This window comes from Cajanus cajan, chromosome 7, assembly GCF_000230855.2.
Source record: "Cajanus cajan strain Asha chromosome 7, NIPB_CcT2T_4, whole genome shotgun sequence".
Classification (NCBI taxonomy): domain Eukaryota; kingdom Viridiplantae; phylum Streptophyta; class Magnoliopsida; order Fabales; family Fabaceae; genus Cajanus; species Cajanus cajan.
The window spans coordinates 51,464,440-51,481,678 of NC_138523.1; the positions used below are offsets into that span (position 1 = coordinate 51,464,440).

The 17,239-nt window shown below is 32.0% G+C and overlaps 1 protein-coding gene and 1 pseudogene across 1 annotated transcript; both read right to left on the reverse strand.

The window, feature by feature from the left end:
• Positions 1 to 124: 124 nt before the first annotated feature.
• LOC109812154 (uncharacterized) lies at positions 125 to 1,104 on the reverse strand (annotated as a pseudogene).
• A 6,189-nt stretch (positions 1,105 to 7,293) lies between these two features.
• On the reverse strand, positions 7,294 to 14,928 carry LOC109812199 (somatic embryogenesis receptor kinase 2). The gene is made up of 11 exons (XM_020376117.3): positions 14,336 to 14,928; positions 12,860 to 12,992; positions 12,682 to 12,753; positions 12,317 to 12,460; positions 12,034 to 12,105; positions 11,873 to 11,944; positions 11,683 to 11,795; positions 11,132 to 11,263; positions 10,699 to 11,040; positions 8,838 to 9,232; positions 7,294 to 7,938 (listed from the first exon to the last, which is right to left on the reverse strand). The coding sequence occupies exons 1-11, from the start codon at positions 14,418 to 14,420 to the stop codon at positions 7,624 to 7,626; spliced, it is 1,875 nt and encodes a 624-aa protein (XP_020231706.1). The 5' UTR covers positions 14,421 to 14,928; the 3' UTR covers positions 7,294 to 7,623.
• Positions 14,929 to 17,239: the final 2,311 nt, after the last annotated feature.

Consider the following 17,239-nt stretch of genomic DNA (forward strand, 5'->3'; position numbering starts at 1 on the left):
TAATTTTGATTCATGTGCCTTGTTGATAATCCAAAATCATTTTCTATTCCATCCCTTTCTCTTACATTTCATTTCATCAATTCTACAAAGTTTCAAACATAAAACCCAACGTTGGTATGACAAATAAGATTTAAGCTGCACTGGCAGCAAATCAAAATTGCAAAAATGAATTCACTGATAGTCTAACAAGAAGCTTATATGCACAGGCACAGCCTAGTGATTCCCTGCACCATTTCAAAGCATGCAAAAGAACAATACAATAATTGCATAAGGAGAACAACAAAATAACCTCTATCCATCTATGTCATGTCCTACCTCAACTTCATACACCATCAAACTTCATTCTTCTTTAGACTCTGGTACAGTAGTTCTCAACAGTCATGCAATCATCCATGTCAAGTGCCGGTAGTCGGCCCACTTGGTAGCAACTCGCAAACCAATAGCTAAAGCTGCAAGAAGAAGTGGAATTGGAAGCCTCATCTCTCTTGTTTCAACTTCTCCAACTTCTTTCCCTTCATAAAGACTTTTGGAATACTGATAAATGGCTAAGGTCGTGTATGAAACAATCACCAAAACTCTAACCCACGGCTCCCCAACACCAGCAAGCACAGCAGCGATAGACATTACAGCTGAAACATCATCTCTCTTTTTGAGAAACTTTGAAAAAGCATACACCCCAAGAAGAAGGGTCCAGAACAATGGTTCAGAAATATATCCTCTAACAGCGGCATAGCCAATAAGACCAGATACAGTCAAAACATAAGGTTAGCTGTTGATGTTGTTTGGTACAGTAGCTTCAGCAACAGCTAAAACAATTGATGCCAGAACAATGATGATGGTCAGGTCCGGTACGGGAGCATTGCCAATTATCCATGAGTAGCAAGCCCGAACTGTGTAAAATAAATCCTCCATGCATCTAATTGAGAAAGTTATCGGACTTCCTATGAAATGGTAGACTACTGCAAAGGCGTATTTCAAGACGCACCCTATAAAACGGGCGATCGCCAATGCATCATTCTTCCAGTTTGACAGTTCAAACAGAACAGCTCTCCAAGCATAGATGAGAAAACCCAGTACTGTACATTGACATATAATCAAATTGTTACATGATCACATAAAAGAGAAAAAATGTCAATAAGGAAACAAAACAGTCGGGCTAAATGGGAACTCAGTGCATAAAACTTTTAACTCCCACTATCACATGTGAGGTTAAAGTTCGTATTTTTAAACAGCATCAAGCAAGGGTATTTGTAAACAGCATCAAACATTGTAACCATAGGGTATCACTTTATATGACTTTCAAAATTACTTTTAATTGGACACCTAACAAATTATGTAAAATATAATAACTAATTACTCATAGAGCAATAAAAGGATAAACTAAAAACCTCTTATGAAAGAATAATGTATATTAAGGGTATAGTTTAGTTTGATTCAGCTGAATTTTAAGAATAGAAATTGAAAATCAAATCCTAAACCCTAAACCCCGTAATCAAATAGCTATCATCTACTGTTAGATGTTTAATCCATATCAACACCATATAATTGATAATGTGCACCAATATATCTTTATTGAATTGTTCCTCTCTAAATATGCACACATTCTTTTGTTGCTAAATATTTCACACAATTATGCACCATATAACCTTCAAAATTTCCTCCTTGATTAGTCCATCACAACTATTGATGCATTGTAGAAATTGAGTGGTACCTTTGGTAAAACTATTTGCAAGTTGACCTACCAATAAAAATTTTCCCACTTCTTGTATATATATGCATGAAAACAATAAGTGAGGGGTATACTCTAGAGACATGTTACAAAAGGGGCAAAGTAATTGATCATTCCCCTCTGAAATGTTTCTCAAATGGGGGTTCATTTTGGTGGGTAGTCGATCAAGTAACAATCTCCACACAAATATAACTACCTAAGGTGGAACTTTGATTTTCCACATCTCCGTAAATACATTTTCTCCTTCATTCTTCATTCTTAATTTCATTAGTTCCTTATATGTAGAATTAATAGTATATTTTCCTGATAACTTTGTCACCCAAATCCATTAATCATAATAGCAATTATTGATCCTTACCCCCTCTAAATTTGTCATCATAATTTCCTTTAAGCCTTTTGCCCATACAAACCATTCCCTTCCCTGGTTCAACTTCCACACATGCTCTCATTCAACCCATTCTCCCACATTTCTTATCCATTCTTCTTCTAGTTATCCATTAACACAACCTTATATATATGTCAACTAGTTTTCTCTCCATTTATCCATCAGTCCTCCCAAAATTTTAGCCTTAATTTTACCCTTTCCAATTTTTCATTTCAACATGCCATCAAACCATTTTGTTCAACTAGAGCTTATCTTTATTTCTTGAACAACAAATATTATTTTTATATGACATTTACAATATAAAATTATATATTAAATAATACATTGAATCAAGTGGTTCAACTAGTAATCCACTAGTTTAACCAGTAATTCATTAACCTAGCTAGTATCGTTATCAAGTCGATCTTTGAAACACATAACACATCATTTATTTTAAAATTATTGTTGTTGTTGTTCTTGTTATTATTATTTTTTATTAATATAGTTGTTATTATTACTATTATTGTTGTTGTTGTTGTTATTATTATTATTATTATTATTATTATTATTATTATTATTGTTATTATTTTATTATTATTAGGTCGGGTTGAGTCACGAGTCAAAAATATAAAACTTGTTATTCAACCTATACAATGCCAAGTTTTGATCGCGTCAAGTTGAATCTAATATGATCACTAAAAAAATATGATTCAAACTCAATTAATTAGTCAGTTTGGAATAGTTCAAGTTTGCAAGTTACTTGTCACACTATATGTTTTCCTCAATTATTGCAATTTATCAATAATTATGAGTTGTGTTGATTATGTGGTGTGTGTAGGAGTTGGGAAACTCCTAAAAAGTTTTGGGTGTTTAGAGTGTTTTTCTAAGCAAAGGTCCAATTTGACCTTGAGGGGATGAGTATTTAAGACTTCCTTTTAGAATTGAGTTTTATAAGTTCAGTTTTTGAGAAACTTAGAAAAATAAAATAGAGAATCTTTGTTGAGAGTGTGTTTGAAGTTTTCATTCTCCTTTCCAGGCTCCCAGAGTACGTTGAGGATCTCTATTGAGTGTCTTATTGGTGATTTGAAGCTTGTGGAATTGAGAATCAGAGTCAATGTAGAGTTTTCTCGATTTTGCTTGGAGTTATTCTTCCTTCTTCATCTCTTTGCTTGGAGTTGAGGTAAGAGAAGCTTTGATTGATCTATTGATGAATTGGTTGAGTTGTATGTTGTTGGTTTTCATCATATATGGTTATGTTGTTAGGATTTTCAGAGGGTATGATGAAGGGGTCGGGTTTCGGTGTTTGATGCTTGTTGAGATGATATTGATGATTTGGTCTTAAATGTGGCTGCATGTATGATTGGAGCTTTGAGTTGAAGATGATTAGTATATATGAAATATCGTATTTCATGTTTGGTTCTTCTGATTTTCAGGTGTTGGGAAGAAAATTTGTGAGTTTACTAGGTGTAGAACTCACCATCACGCTTGTCACACCTTATAGACATTGAGTGTGGCTTCAACTAGGGGGTCTCTGTCTTGTTCACGATAAGCGCATGTTAGAAGCGTTGAACGTAAGGAGATAGAATTGTATCGTTAAAATCATGTCAGGGTGTCAAACGTGAGGTGAGAAAGTTGCCTCAGATTGGATTGTGTTGGGTGCTAAAGGAGTGGCGTTGGTCGTGAGCAAAAAAAATCGCCTCGAGTTGATTTGGAATGGGACATGGGACCTTGCCACAACAAGTGCAAGGGTCTAGGGGGTCTCCACCTAATCTAAGAAAGATCTTATATTTACATGTTAACTTCCGTTACCTTGGAATCAAAGTAAATTAGGAAAGAGAAAAAGAGAAAAGAAGAGCTCCAAACACCAAAAGCTCTACACCAAATCCTTACAACAAGATTTGAGATTTTCCAACACCTTAAATCCAAGAAAGATCAATCAAACTACACTATGGGAGGGCTAAAGAAGAATGAAAAAGTCTTAAGAATCACTTTATCTTATCTTTTTAAATTTTCTTTAATAAATAATTTTTTTAGATTAATATATATATATATATATATATATATATATATAATTATATACTTTCCCCTTTAAAATCAAACTGAATATTTCTCCAACAAAACTTCAAACTACTTAAAAACTCATAAAAAAAAATCCATAATCCCATAATTTCTCAACATAAAGTAACAACAATAACATATAAACCTTAAACAATTACACATAATCAAATGAACTCAACACTGAAATTCTAAAACTCACGGCAATAGCTAAGTTGTTATAGAATTATATGAATTGAATTAGTAAGCTTATCATAAATAATAATATTGTTTTAATAAATATTATTATGTGACCTAAAACTTGAAATTTGAAAGTAAGAGGGGCAATCAAAATGATTGCCGACAACATGTCACGATGCCATATTGCCGTTTGTCAACGACGTTAGTAAGTACAATACAAAAACACCTAAATAGTGTACAAATTGTAATAGCTACGTTATTTATCCACGTATCAAATCATCGTGTTTCGATTTCACAGGGTGATGTGATGTATTCGACATTTTATTTTCTCTAATCACCTCTCACATTTTTTTTCTATGTTGGGTGATATTTTTTTCCGAGTCATTTTATTGGAGAAATGTCAGTTTTATATATATATATATATATATATATATATATATATATATATATATATATATATATATATATATATATATAAAATGTCAGGTTTTCAGTACATGCATATGTCACTTTTTAATGATAATAATAGATATGTAACCTGATGTCTAGATTATAAATTCAATGGTATTACGTTACATCATATGTGTTTAATTATATTTATTTGATATAGCATAATACTAAATTAGTCACGGCAGTGAATACTCCAAGAACGAATCAAAAAAATAATACTAAATTAGTTAATATTTTAATTTTTATTACTGAAAAATTATTATCATGAAATCATATGTTAGACAAATCACCTGAATCATTTGACATTTTAATTTTATTAGAAACCACTTTAATACTTATTTTTAAAATAATTTTAAATTTTATTACTTTTTAGGTTATTAATTATAATTTCTTTTGTTAAATTAGAATGTGGAGTGGGAAATTCACAACCCCGAGTTAGTATTTATTATAATCTACTTACATGCAAAAATGTTGTAAGAATTAACATTTACCAAAAGCTATTTTAAATCTAATCCAAATAGTAAGTATGATATTGGTTTAGTTTATATTTAAAAAATAACTTAACTTTATTTTATCATATAAAATTTCATAAATAACAAGTCACTATTTTTAATTTTATTTATATGTATCATTATTGTCAATTTTATTTAATAAATACTCCACCTGATTCTGAATATAAATAATAAAAAAATAATTTACACTAATTAAGAAAGTTAGTTAATATTATATGATTATACTAATTCCATTTAAAAAATAAGTTAATTTCTTAAAACTTGTTATTAAAAATAAAAATAAAAATATTTGAAAATACAATTTCACAAAATGTTATATATAAAAAAATTTACTGAATTTTATAATAATTATCATAAAATACATTTTACACATTGATAATGTATAAAAACTAAAGTTATTTCTTTTCATAAGTTTATAATAAGATTTAATTATTTAACCATGTCATCCATAGGGAAGAAGGAATGACTCTAAGCTTTTGAGTTTCGCACTTAACCCTGTACACCACTCTGATTCTCAACCTTTTAATGCTTTGAATCCACCGTCCAACAATCAATCATCACATATCGAAGGAATCTGGGAGGAAGAAGAGAAAAGAAAACATCAACTTAGCGCTCCTCTCTCTAGAATTTTCTCTTTCTAAAGTTCTGAAAGATATGAACTTATGAGACTGAGTCCTTAATATAAACCTTATCTACCTTCCTCCTCCAAAGGTCAACTGGACCTCTAGTTAGAAACCCTCAAAACTAACCAGATTCCTAAGAGTTTTTTAACTCTCATAATCTCACAGCACACCTCAAACACTATATAGATAAATAATTATTGTCAAAAGACAATAATTAAAAACTTATAATGTTTTAATGAACAGTAATTTACAAATGGATATTTATAGAATATATTCACTAAAAATAAAAATATATAATACTGATTGACTAAAATATACAAATAATACCTATAGATTATTCCATCAAACTACATATACAAGCTAAACCTTTAAATTATACATAAAGACAATACATATACTCATTAAAATTTTATTTATTAAATACACAAAAAGACAATAATTACATACTATATATTTAAATCACAATACTTAACACATCCTAATCCAATTATAATAATTAGCTAGCGGTACGTGTTTTTAATTACTATATAGCAACAGTATTAGTCGGCTTTAGTAATATGGAGTAATAAAGTCACCTAAAATTATAATTAGGAATTCGTAATTCGAATAGGCTTGGGAGTTTACGAACAACTAAATAAAATTGGTAAACTTTCAAATCAACCAGGTAAATCCCTACCAAACAGAAATCATTAGGCATTGCTTACTAAAAAATCCACAGAACAAAGCAAGATCTACTTCCAACTGTGTTACTTCGTTAGACGATAATTTCCTATTTATTTAATATTTTAATATAATAAAAACATTAAAACAGAGAAAACGAATCACAAAAATCAACTTGCTCCACAGACTTTCACCACTACAAGAACAATAATAAAACTTTTATCGAAAATAAATTTTATTAAGTTGAAGCACTACTATCTTATTTGCACCCACTGCACACCCCACATATTGAACCTTTTCACGTTTTATTCTTTTCACGTTTTATTCTATTTCGTTAATTACATGCTTAACAATTTATACAACGCAGATCATAGTGTACGTTCACACAAGATTGTCACACATCACCTAAAATCCTAACTGTTTTCTATTGAAATCTTTATATTTACAATTTATACTGTTGGCGTTCGTTATTCAAACATTAATTAAAAATCACTTACAAAAAGGTGTACTTAGACAAGTTTCAAATATCATGGATTCAAATTTTTATCAATATTATTACCATAATTGACCAATCATGGGACATGATTCAGTAATAACCATAACAAAAGGCACATTCGAAATGGGTTTTTAGCAAAAACAGTCTGAATAAAATGTGACTCCCAAGGATTTTTGGGATGCCCCATCCCAACTATTACTATCATAAGTTGCATAAAAAAAACATAGTCAGAAGAATGAGATAATGTATAAACTATAGATCGAACGAGTATAAAACACGGGTGTACAAAAAGATTAAGCTGTCATTGTTTCATCTAAGTAAACATCACTTCATCAAATGCAGTAGATGATACAAATTGCAACTTGACAAAGCGAACCCCCTATGCACAAATGTAATTGAATATAATATAATGCTGCGGACTTACAGGAGATGTAATCAGGATATGGTACTTGAAGGAACCAAAAAGTAAGAAAACTTTTATAGTTAAAAAATAAGTCATAAATAATTCCATTCTTTTCTTTTTTTTATCTTCTTGATTTACTACTGTGCCAAGGTCACCTTGGACCAGATAACTCAACTGCATGCAGATTTTCGGTCGAGTCAACGATCCAATCAGAATTGTGATGAGGGGCCAGCTCCACCTCCTGCCGGAGAACTTCCACCTTTTGCCACTCATCCCATCTTTCTGCCAAGCCATCACCTTCCAGCATTCTCACCACTTCTGACATCTTAGGTCGGTCCATGGGGGAACCTTGTGTGCAGAGCAGTGCAACCTGGATTAACTGTTCTACCTCAGCTTCTATATAATTGTTCTGTAGATCAGGATCAACCAACATTTCAAGCTTTTTCTCCTTCAGAAGTCCTTTTACCTGTCAAAACATTCAGCTGCATTAGGATTTGGACATACAATTCTGAAAAGGGAACTTTAAACATGAAAGAAATCTTGTTTAGGAAAAAACACATCCACAAATAATGCTCGACCACTCATAAACAAGTACCAACAGAAATCAAAATATAATTGAATACTTGTCATTCTTGTCTTGGCAGAACTAGAACGCATACTCATACTAAATAAAAAAAAAATTACTATGTCCTAACTCATGAATATCCTTCTTTCCAATAAAAGTATACATTAATTTTCTTCCCAAAATCAGATAAAGGGAGCTTATCCAGGTAGTAACCCTCTTTCTGCACTACTAACGGCTGCCAAAGGCATTATTCACCTGAATGACAACATAGTTTATAGAGGGTAGAATTCAAAACTGAATTCAGATTGAATTTGCATTCCCCTGGAAGGCCCTGGTAAATCCCATTTGACGTCATAAATATCCTTTTCAATAGAAAGGACAAGAGTTATTCCTGAAATATCACCATCGTGCAGGGGAAACCCAAATTGCGATATATATGTTACAGCATCCTCTCAACTATTTATGGACACGTATGAAACAAGATACTCCGTACTTGCATTTGTTCACATATCAGTATCCTCTCAACTATTTATGGACACTTATGAAACAAGATATTCCATACTTGCATTTGTTCACATATCAGTATCGGATAGGCTTGTGACCCTAATACTCTTGGATACTTCACCTGGTCATATTCGAGAAGTATCCAGTGCTAGATGAACACTATCATTCTGCCTAACAAGTCCAAGTCTACGACATAAATGGTACTCCAACAATAAATGAGGGATTGCATGAGATTTAAGGGCAAGGTAAACTATAATTAACAAAAACACAAGGATATACTTTTACACTAAACATACCCAATCAAGCAGCATAACATCATCATCATTAGCGAGCCGTGCAAGGTCAAAAGCTCTTTGTCCAGTGATCAGCTCCAGAAGCATGATACCGTAACCAAAAACATCAGTTTTCTCTGAAGATTTACCAGTGGATAGGTACTCAGGAGCTATATGCCCAATTGTGCCCCGTACAGCAGTTGTGACATGGGTGTCCTTGTAATCCATGAGTTTGGCCAATCCAAAGTCCCCGACAACAGCCTCAAACTCTTCATCCAGCAATATGTTTGCAGCTTTCACATCACGATGAATAATCTTTGGGTCACAATGATCATGCAAATAGGAAAGACCCCTTGCAGATCCCAAAGCTATTCTTTTCCTAGTTGGCCAATCCAGGGGTTCTTGATGCGGAGGGCGCTCTAAAATAAGGCAATTACGAAATTATAAGACAAATGAACATTGAATAATTGAGAATATAATCAATGTCAGTGGGCCAATAATAACAAGTAAAATTTACTTCAGCATAGAATGCCGTTTCTTCTATCTATACTTTTCATCTCTTTGGTTTGAGCATAAGAATTTATGGAATACACTTTCCCCAAGAAATTGCCCCCCCAAAAGAATAAAGTAGTAAATATGGAAGAAATAGTAAACATGACAATGTGAACCCTGTTCCCTGCGGGGTGGGGAAGAGTAGGGGGGCAAAGAAAGGAATGAAAGAAATACGAGAATCACAAAGGCATGAACAATTGCTAGAAAGAATAAAAAATAAATGAAAAGATTACAGTTTAACCCATTGGCCCCTTCTTAAAACCTCAATCAAAGACACTTCATAGCAAAAAATTAGAGGAAGCATCCTCATATAAGAAAATGGTTAAAATTTTATGGCTTAATTGCAGTTTTGATCCCTCAAGTATTGTAATTATACAATTTTGATCTCTAAGGTTTTAATTAGGTAATTTTAGTCCCTAAAGGATTGAAGTTGTGCAATTTTAGTCCTTTAATTTTTAATTGAACAATTTTAGTCCCTCAAATATCATAATTGTGCGATTTTAATCTCTCCTATTAAAAATTTAATAATTTTAAAATTTTAATATATATATATATATATATAATATTTTAAAATTATACAATTATTTGCTTATTTAAGTTAACGCATATTGTAATTTTTGTTAATGTAGCAAATAATATATATTTATTATTACTAAATAAATAAAAATTATATATTACTAATATTGCTAATAAATTAATATCAATAATATTTTTAGTATATTTATAGATAAACTAATAATTTGATAAATATAACTTAGTATATATTAATATACTTTTACAAAAATATAAATATATTAGATATGTATATTTCTAATTAATATACTTATATTTTTGTGAAAGTATAGTAATATATAATAAGTTATATTTATCAAATTATTAGTTTATCTACAAATATATTAACAATATTATTGATATTAATTTATTAGTAATATTATAAAAATAATAATATATAAATTTTATTTATTTAGTAATAATAAATATATATCATTTGATACATTAATGAAAATTATAATATATGTTAACTTGAATAGACAAATAATTGTATAATTTTAAAATATTATATATATATATATTAAAATTATTAAATTTTTAATGAGAGAGACTAAAATCGCACAATTATGATATTTGATGAACTAAAATTGTTCAATTAAAAATTGAAGGACTAAAATTGCACAATTACAATTCTTTAGGGACTAAAATTATCCAATTAAAACCTTAGGGATCAAAATTGCACAATTACAATACTTGAGGGATCAAAACTGCAATTAAGCCAAATTTTATTGTTTACAGGTCTAGTGTCTTCCCCAAGAAACTATAGAAACATAAGATATACCTCTTAAGCATGACGCAACACTTCCGTTAGCCATGTAGGGATAAACAAGTAGCCTTTCTGTTGGTGTCATACAGAAGCCACGTAATCTGAGGAGATTTCTATGCACAGCCATGCTAATCATCTCTACTTCAGTCTGAAACTGAAGCTCCCCACCAGGTGTGCGTTCCTCTTTCAATCTTTTCACAGCTACCAATGAACCATCTGCCAAACGTCCTTTGTACACCTTACCAAATCCTCCCCTCCCAAGAATGTTCTTATTGCTGAAACTATCTGTTGCAACTTGCAGTTCTCGTAGTGAGAACCTCTTAAGTTGTCCAAGATGGACTTCAGGATCTTCTTCAGCTGTGAATATATGCAAAGAAGTCAAATTACATCCTTTAAACAACTTCAAACAATATTATGCACATTGAGTCATTCTACTACGGTTGCTCACCAGGCACATCAAAGAAAAATTCTTGTGGTTTCCTTCGACGCCACCATGCAAATGCAATTGCAGGTGCAGCAAATAATAGAGCAGCACCAGCAGCCACTCCTCCAGCTATTGCCCCAGTGGCACTATTACCTCCTGCAATTAGATATAGAAGACGGTTGGATCGCCATTGTTTCTTTTATCTTTATCTTACCACCACATAATAAAACACATAAACCATGATGGTGAAGCAGCACAAATGGGCCAATAAAGAATTTAGTCTTCAAAACTAGACATCACAATCAACAGGAATAAAGGAAAACATGTAACATGCCTTTAAAAAATAATAGAAACTGTCCCACGGAGAATTGAAGAGATCTTAAATATCACAAGTGAAAAACACTATATTCAGTTCCATGACTAAAAAGCAATTCAACCTACACAGGTGAGAGTACATGTGATGAAATATGGTCAGCGACTCTAAGCCACATCCATAACAAAAAAAAATTGAAACATCACCATGAGCTCTGAAAATTCCATTAATCACTGAGCAGTTGCAACAGAAGGAATATTACCTGGGGGCGAAATTGGGGGTGGAGGAACAAAAGGGGGAGGAGGAGAAAATGGAGGAGAGCCTGGACAAGGGTGCCCGGTAACAGGTCCACATAGATCCAAGTTGTTTGCAAAACTGAAAGAAGGGAAGCCAATCAGAATTTTTTTATAAATCAGAACCAATGTGACAATAGCACAAAGTTCAGAAAAAACCTGATAGGAGTAAATAATGAGAAGGAGCCATTATCGGGAACCACTCCTGATAAATGATTATTAGACAAATCCCTACATTTGACAAATAAAATGAGGAAAAAAATATTAGCGTTGCATACAACTAATATAAATAAAATATTTTCAGATAAAGTAGCACTCACAAAACTTGGAGAGCAGTTATATTAGTCAGTGCCATGGGAATAGGACCCGACAGGCTGTTGTTGTTAAGCCGACTATCCTTAGACATAACAGGAAAGCAGAATTAAGATCCATTCTGATATGATATCCAACAAAACAAGAACCAAGAGATTGGCAAACAGAACAAGCTTTGACCCTTGAACAGAAAAATGATAGGTATTTAAATTATTATTTTTTTTTTTAAAACTTCATAATGTTTGCAGCATACGACATACAGAACAAGTCATCAACAATAAGTATACTCACAGGAAACGCAATTTTGACAGCTTGCCCAAAGAATCTGGGATTGGGCCAGTGAAATGGTTTAGGTACAGATCCAAGCTCACCAAGTTAGTAAGATTCCCCAGGTCACTTGGAATAGGGCCAGTAATGTTATTGCTGTAAAGTTCCCTATTATGTAAAATAATATATATCAAAAAAAATATTAAGATTAAAGATATTTAAACCAATATTAGTGAAATTAAAATCAGCATCTGCCAAAAAATTTATAATATTTCATGGAAACTCAATTGGCAAAATTGTTAGACAACTTCATAATTTGTTTCAAGAGGATACCCCATCTTCTGAATAAAAGTAAGAACATTGAAAAATCAAATCAAGGGATAACATACAAATACTGCAAATTCTTGAGCTGACCAAGTTGCGGAACAAGTTGACCAGACAAAGCAGCATTTCCCAGATCACTGACATCAGTCCAAAGTAAGGATCACAAGTAAACATCAGAGAAATCATCCTCTATTAAAAGCTGTTTATGTATGAGTTACAGATATCAAGAAACAAGCCACTTACACTCTTATGACACTATTATCATTGTTGCAAGTTACATGAAACCATGTGCATGGATTGACAAGTGTAGGATCCCAACTTTGCAAAACATTGTTAGGATCCAGTAAGTTTGTCCTCAGACTATGCAAAGCATCCCCTGTTTCAAAACACAAGAACATATGATCAGGTCCTTTAAAGATCAAAACACATTTCTGTTCCCGATCCACACCAGTGATTATTTTCACTACCAGTAGTAAATTAGCAAGGTAAAGCAGTAATAAATTGCACTTCAGAAGAGTATAATACCGTATAGGTTGGAGCAGTACTTGTCATGCAAAAAAAGATTAGTACACACTTCAAGCACAAGTTAATGCGACACGACACACACACACACACGCGCACAATAAATACACTTTAAGAACATGCCACAGGTTGGAGCAATACACTTTAAACACAAAAAAAACAAGATTGGAAAACACAGAGAAGTTCACTAGTTTATGCAACACGACATGCACACGCGTACACACACAAAAATAAACTTCAAGAACATACCATATAAGTTGAAGCAATACACTTTAAGCAATAAGCACAAAAAAACAGGATTGATAAAAACAGAAATTCACTAGTTAATGCAACACGACATGCACATACAAAAAATAAACTTCAAAAACATAAAATATATGTTGGAGCAATACACTTCAAGAACATTGGAAATAAGTTGGAGCCACACACTTCAAACACACAAAAACATGATTGTTAAATACAGAAAAGTTCACAAGTTAATGCAACGCGACAGGCACAAGAGCGCACACAAAAATAAAAATAAACTTCAAGAACATATCATATAGGTTGGAGCAACACACTTCAAGCACAAAAACAGGATCGATAAATACAGAAAAGTTCACCAGTTAATGCAACAATATATGCACCCGCAAGCACACACATACATTATAAAACATCCAGTAAATTACAACTAAGGATTTATTAACCAGAAGGGAGGTGAACTTAATGAGGAAGGTCGGGCGAATTCCATGATTGACACTGTTACTACCCGTACAAGTAAGAACTCAGTACTTAGTTTGAATTTCAGAAGGGGTAATCCATGTGCAGGTCACCTGATAGGGCAGCCGGGAGAAGGCATTGTCTTAAAATGGCACTACATGAGTGAAGAGGTGGAAAACCTCTGAGGACTTGTTATACAAAAATAAACAAAGACACAAAGATTCCATCTGGTCAGTTCTACAAACCACCAAGCATAGGGAGTAAAGATTGATGAAACACCAAAAGAGAGCAGTGCCAACAAAAACACACATAGCCCGGATACATGAAATGATGCCGGTATCCAAGGAGGCAGAAAAAGGAAAAGAATCTCCTTTCCCAACTGAATAGAATCAACGAAGCAACAAGTAAAACCCAAAACAAGCTTGAAAATAGTTCATTCTCTCGTTCATGTTTCACAAGGCATAAATGAATCAGACAATAATTTGATTCCATACAAACCTTCCATGTTAGCAGAAATCAGGCATATTGGATGAGCCAACAAGACCCACCAAATGAAACCTAAGGCCATATACTTCTTCTCCATCACCCTATGAAGCCAATAACCTCAGATCCAAACAAAACCTCACACCCCAATACACCATCACAAAACCACCACCCCCACTCCTCTTCCTCCACCACAAACTCAAATGACCCTAAACCCTAACTCCCTCCCAAATCTCCCATGCAACCACCCTAAATCTGCACCATTACCACCCACCACGCCACACCCACTACCCGATCTCACCCAAATACACCTCCTTTGGACTAACCCAGAAACTCAAACCCAAAAACACAAAACAGGCTCTACCCAGAAACCAAAAAGAATCAAAACATTTTTCCCATTTTTAATTTTTTTTTTCCTTCACGTTACGAAAAAAAAACTTTTTTTTTTCCTTTTTCACTTTCTCTCCGGCTATCTTCGGAAGAAAAACAGAGATACTCTTTCTCTCTCTCTTTCTCTGTCAGCTGGTGAGAGTGTAAGATTGTTATCTTTTTCGAGTGAGGCGAGGAGTGAGAGTGTAGATAGAGAAAGGGAAATGAAGGTGCCCGAACGGTGCTGCCCGCTGCCCGAACGCAGTCAAAAACGCTCTCGCGCGAGATCGTGGAAAGTGACGTGACTCTAACATGGAGGGGCAAAACCCCGTTTTTTGGTCAAAATGCGAGTGAGTTTGGTGGGCCCAACATTACTTTTGTTTTTCGGGTGCTGCCACGTCACCTCTTTTTTTTTTTTTTTTTCTTTTCAAGATGCTCTTTTTCTTTCCTACATTTTACTTCTGCTTTAACCACCACTTAAATATTCTATTAGGATCACCCCTTTTATTTTATTTTACTTTTTTAGCATTATTCATTTATTTTTTGACAAAATTACTTAAATAATAAAAATAATTTTTTTTCTAAATATGATAATAAAAGTGTGTGTTTTGAATTATGTACATAGACACTTAAACGTAAGAATGCAAAATTTGATTTTATGAATGGAAATTAATTTCCTAGGAAATCCGTAGACAGGTTTTGTAGTCTTTAAGATTAATTCCTGCCCTTGAAGGTGTCTTTGATTAACCCTAGCACTAGGAATGGCTCAAGCCGCATCTTTTGTTTTCATTTATAAAGTTCCGCAGGTAGTTTTACCTTACTTTTTTATTTAATTAATACAATAAATTTTACTCGTTTTTTATTAAAAGTTTGAAACTTAACATACATTTTTGTGTGTATACCTCGTGTAAGTGTAACCTGCCTAAGTCTCGAGAACTTAATAAACAATAAAAATAAGCCAATGTATCTGAATAAATTAAAAAAGAACCGTATTAGTTACATAAAATTTCCCGATAATAAAAGTTGAGTGATTGAGTGTTAAGAATATACTTCTTTTTCTTTCTAATACACTTTGTTTTATTAATTAAATTGTATTTAAAACTACATGTTTAGATGGAATTGTGAAACATAAATTATGAATGTGTGGATATAATTTTCATTGGAGCCTTTTTAATGTGTTTTGTTTTTTTTCTTATTTTTTTATATGTTTTTTCTCTCTCTCTCTTCGTTCGAATAAAAACAAAGATGTAATTCCATAAATTACTAACGCCTTTTATAACTGAATTTTTTTAATTTATTTTCTCTCTCCCCTTGAATAAAACAGAAATCCAATTCAATGAATTACTCACGTCTTCTATTGCTTTTAATATCACCCTTGTATTTCTTGAGAGGTTGTCATTTTGTGCATGCAAAGGAGCATGAGAAAGTGATGATGAAACACTTCATATTATTTGTCGTAATTTTTGTTGGTAAAAGTGATAAAGTTTGTTTGGCATGAGTGTGAGTCAATAATTTTAGGTAAATGAGATTCTTGATTTGTTTTTGATACAAAGTTAGATATGATTTGTTAGGCTAGACCTAGAAGAATGAACAAATATAATGAAGTCCGAATGGACGAAATTAGGTATTGATTGGATAAAAGGGGTAACTGGACACGGGTGCAAGTTATTGAAAGCTTCTGAATTTTAGAGTATTACGGACCCACTATATATTCTTACCGTATTTCTATTTTATGCTATTATCATGTACTATATGTCCATAATTCTTAGTGATGGGTTTGGATAGATACATAAAATTTTAAATATGATTTCATTGTTATTATTGTAAAAAAATATATTATAAACTCTAAAGTTGGTTTAAATATGTCTTCTTCTTTTTCTTTTTTTTACTTTTTCAAATGTTTAAATGTTTTTGAAAGTTTGTATATTATAAAAAATATGAGATAAGTTATTTTTAATCTCTCAAATTTGTTTGGATCGGAATTAATCTCTTGAATTTAAAATTAATATTTTTAACTTTATAGTTTAAAAAATGTATTTTTTAACTTTTAAATAATGAATTTATCCTACAAAATGTTACTTACTAATGTTCTTATTCTTGTTAGTAAAAATTTAGTTGTTGTAGTTGTATGATAATAATCATGTTCAAATATATATTTTTCACAAATAATGACACAAGTAGTTAAATTTATTATGACAATATCAAGAATATATGAATGTTATTTAACAAACTTAATAATGACTAATAAGATTTAAATAAAGAGATTGAAATAATTTTTTTTTTCAAATTACAAGACTAGAAATGTTAATTTTAAATGTGAAGGAAAAAAACAATAATATATATATATATATAAAGAGAGAGAGAGAGAAAGAGAGAAAGAGAGAGGGGTTATAATTACACCGGTGTAACTTTTACTAAGTATTACACTGCTCAATAACTTTATATCAGTTGTGAATTTTGTAAATTCAACCGTTAGATTGAAAGTTCATATCATTTTATACGTGTATATCAAATTTTGTTAAAATTGAACAACAACTTGAAAGTAATCAA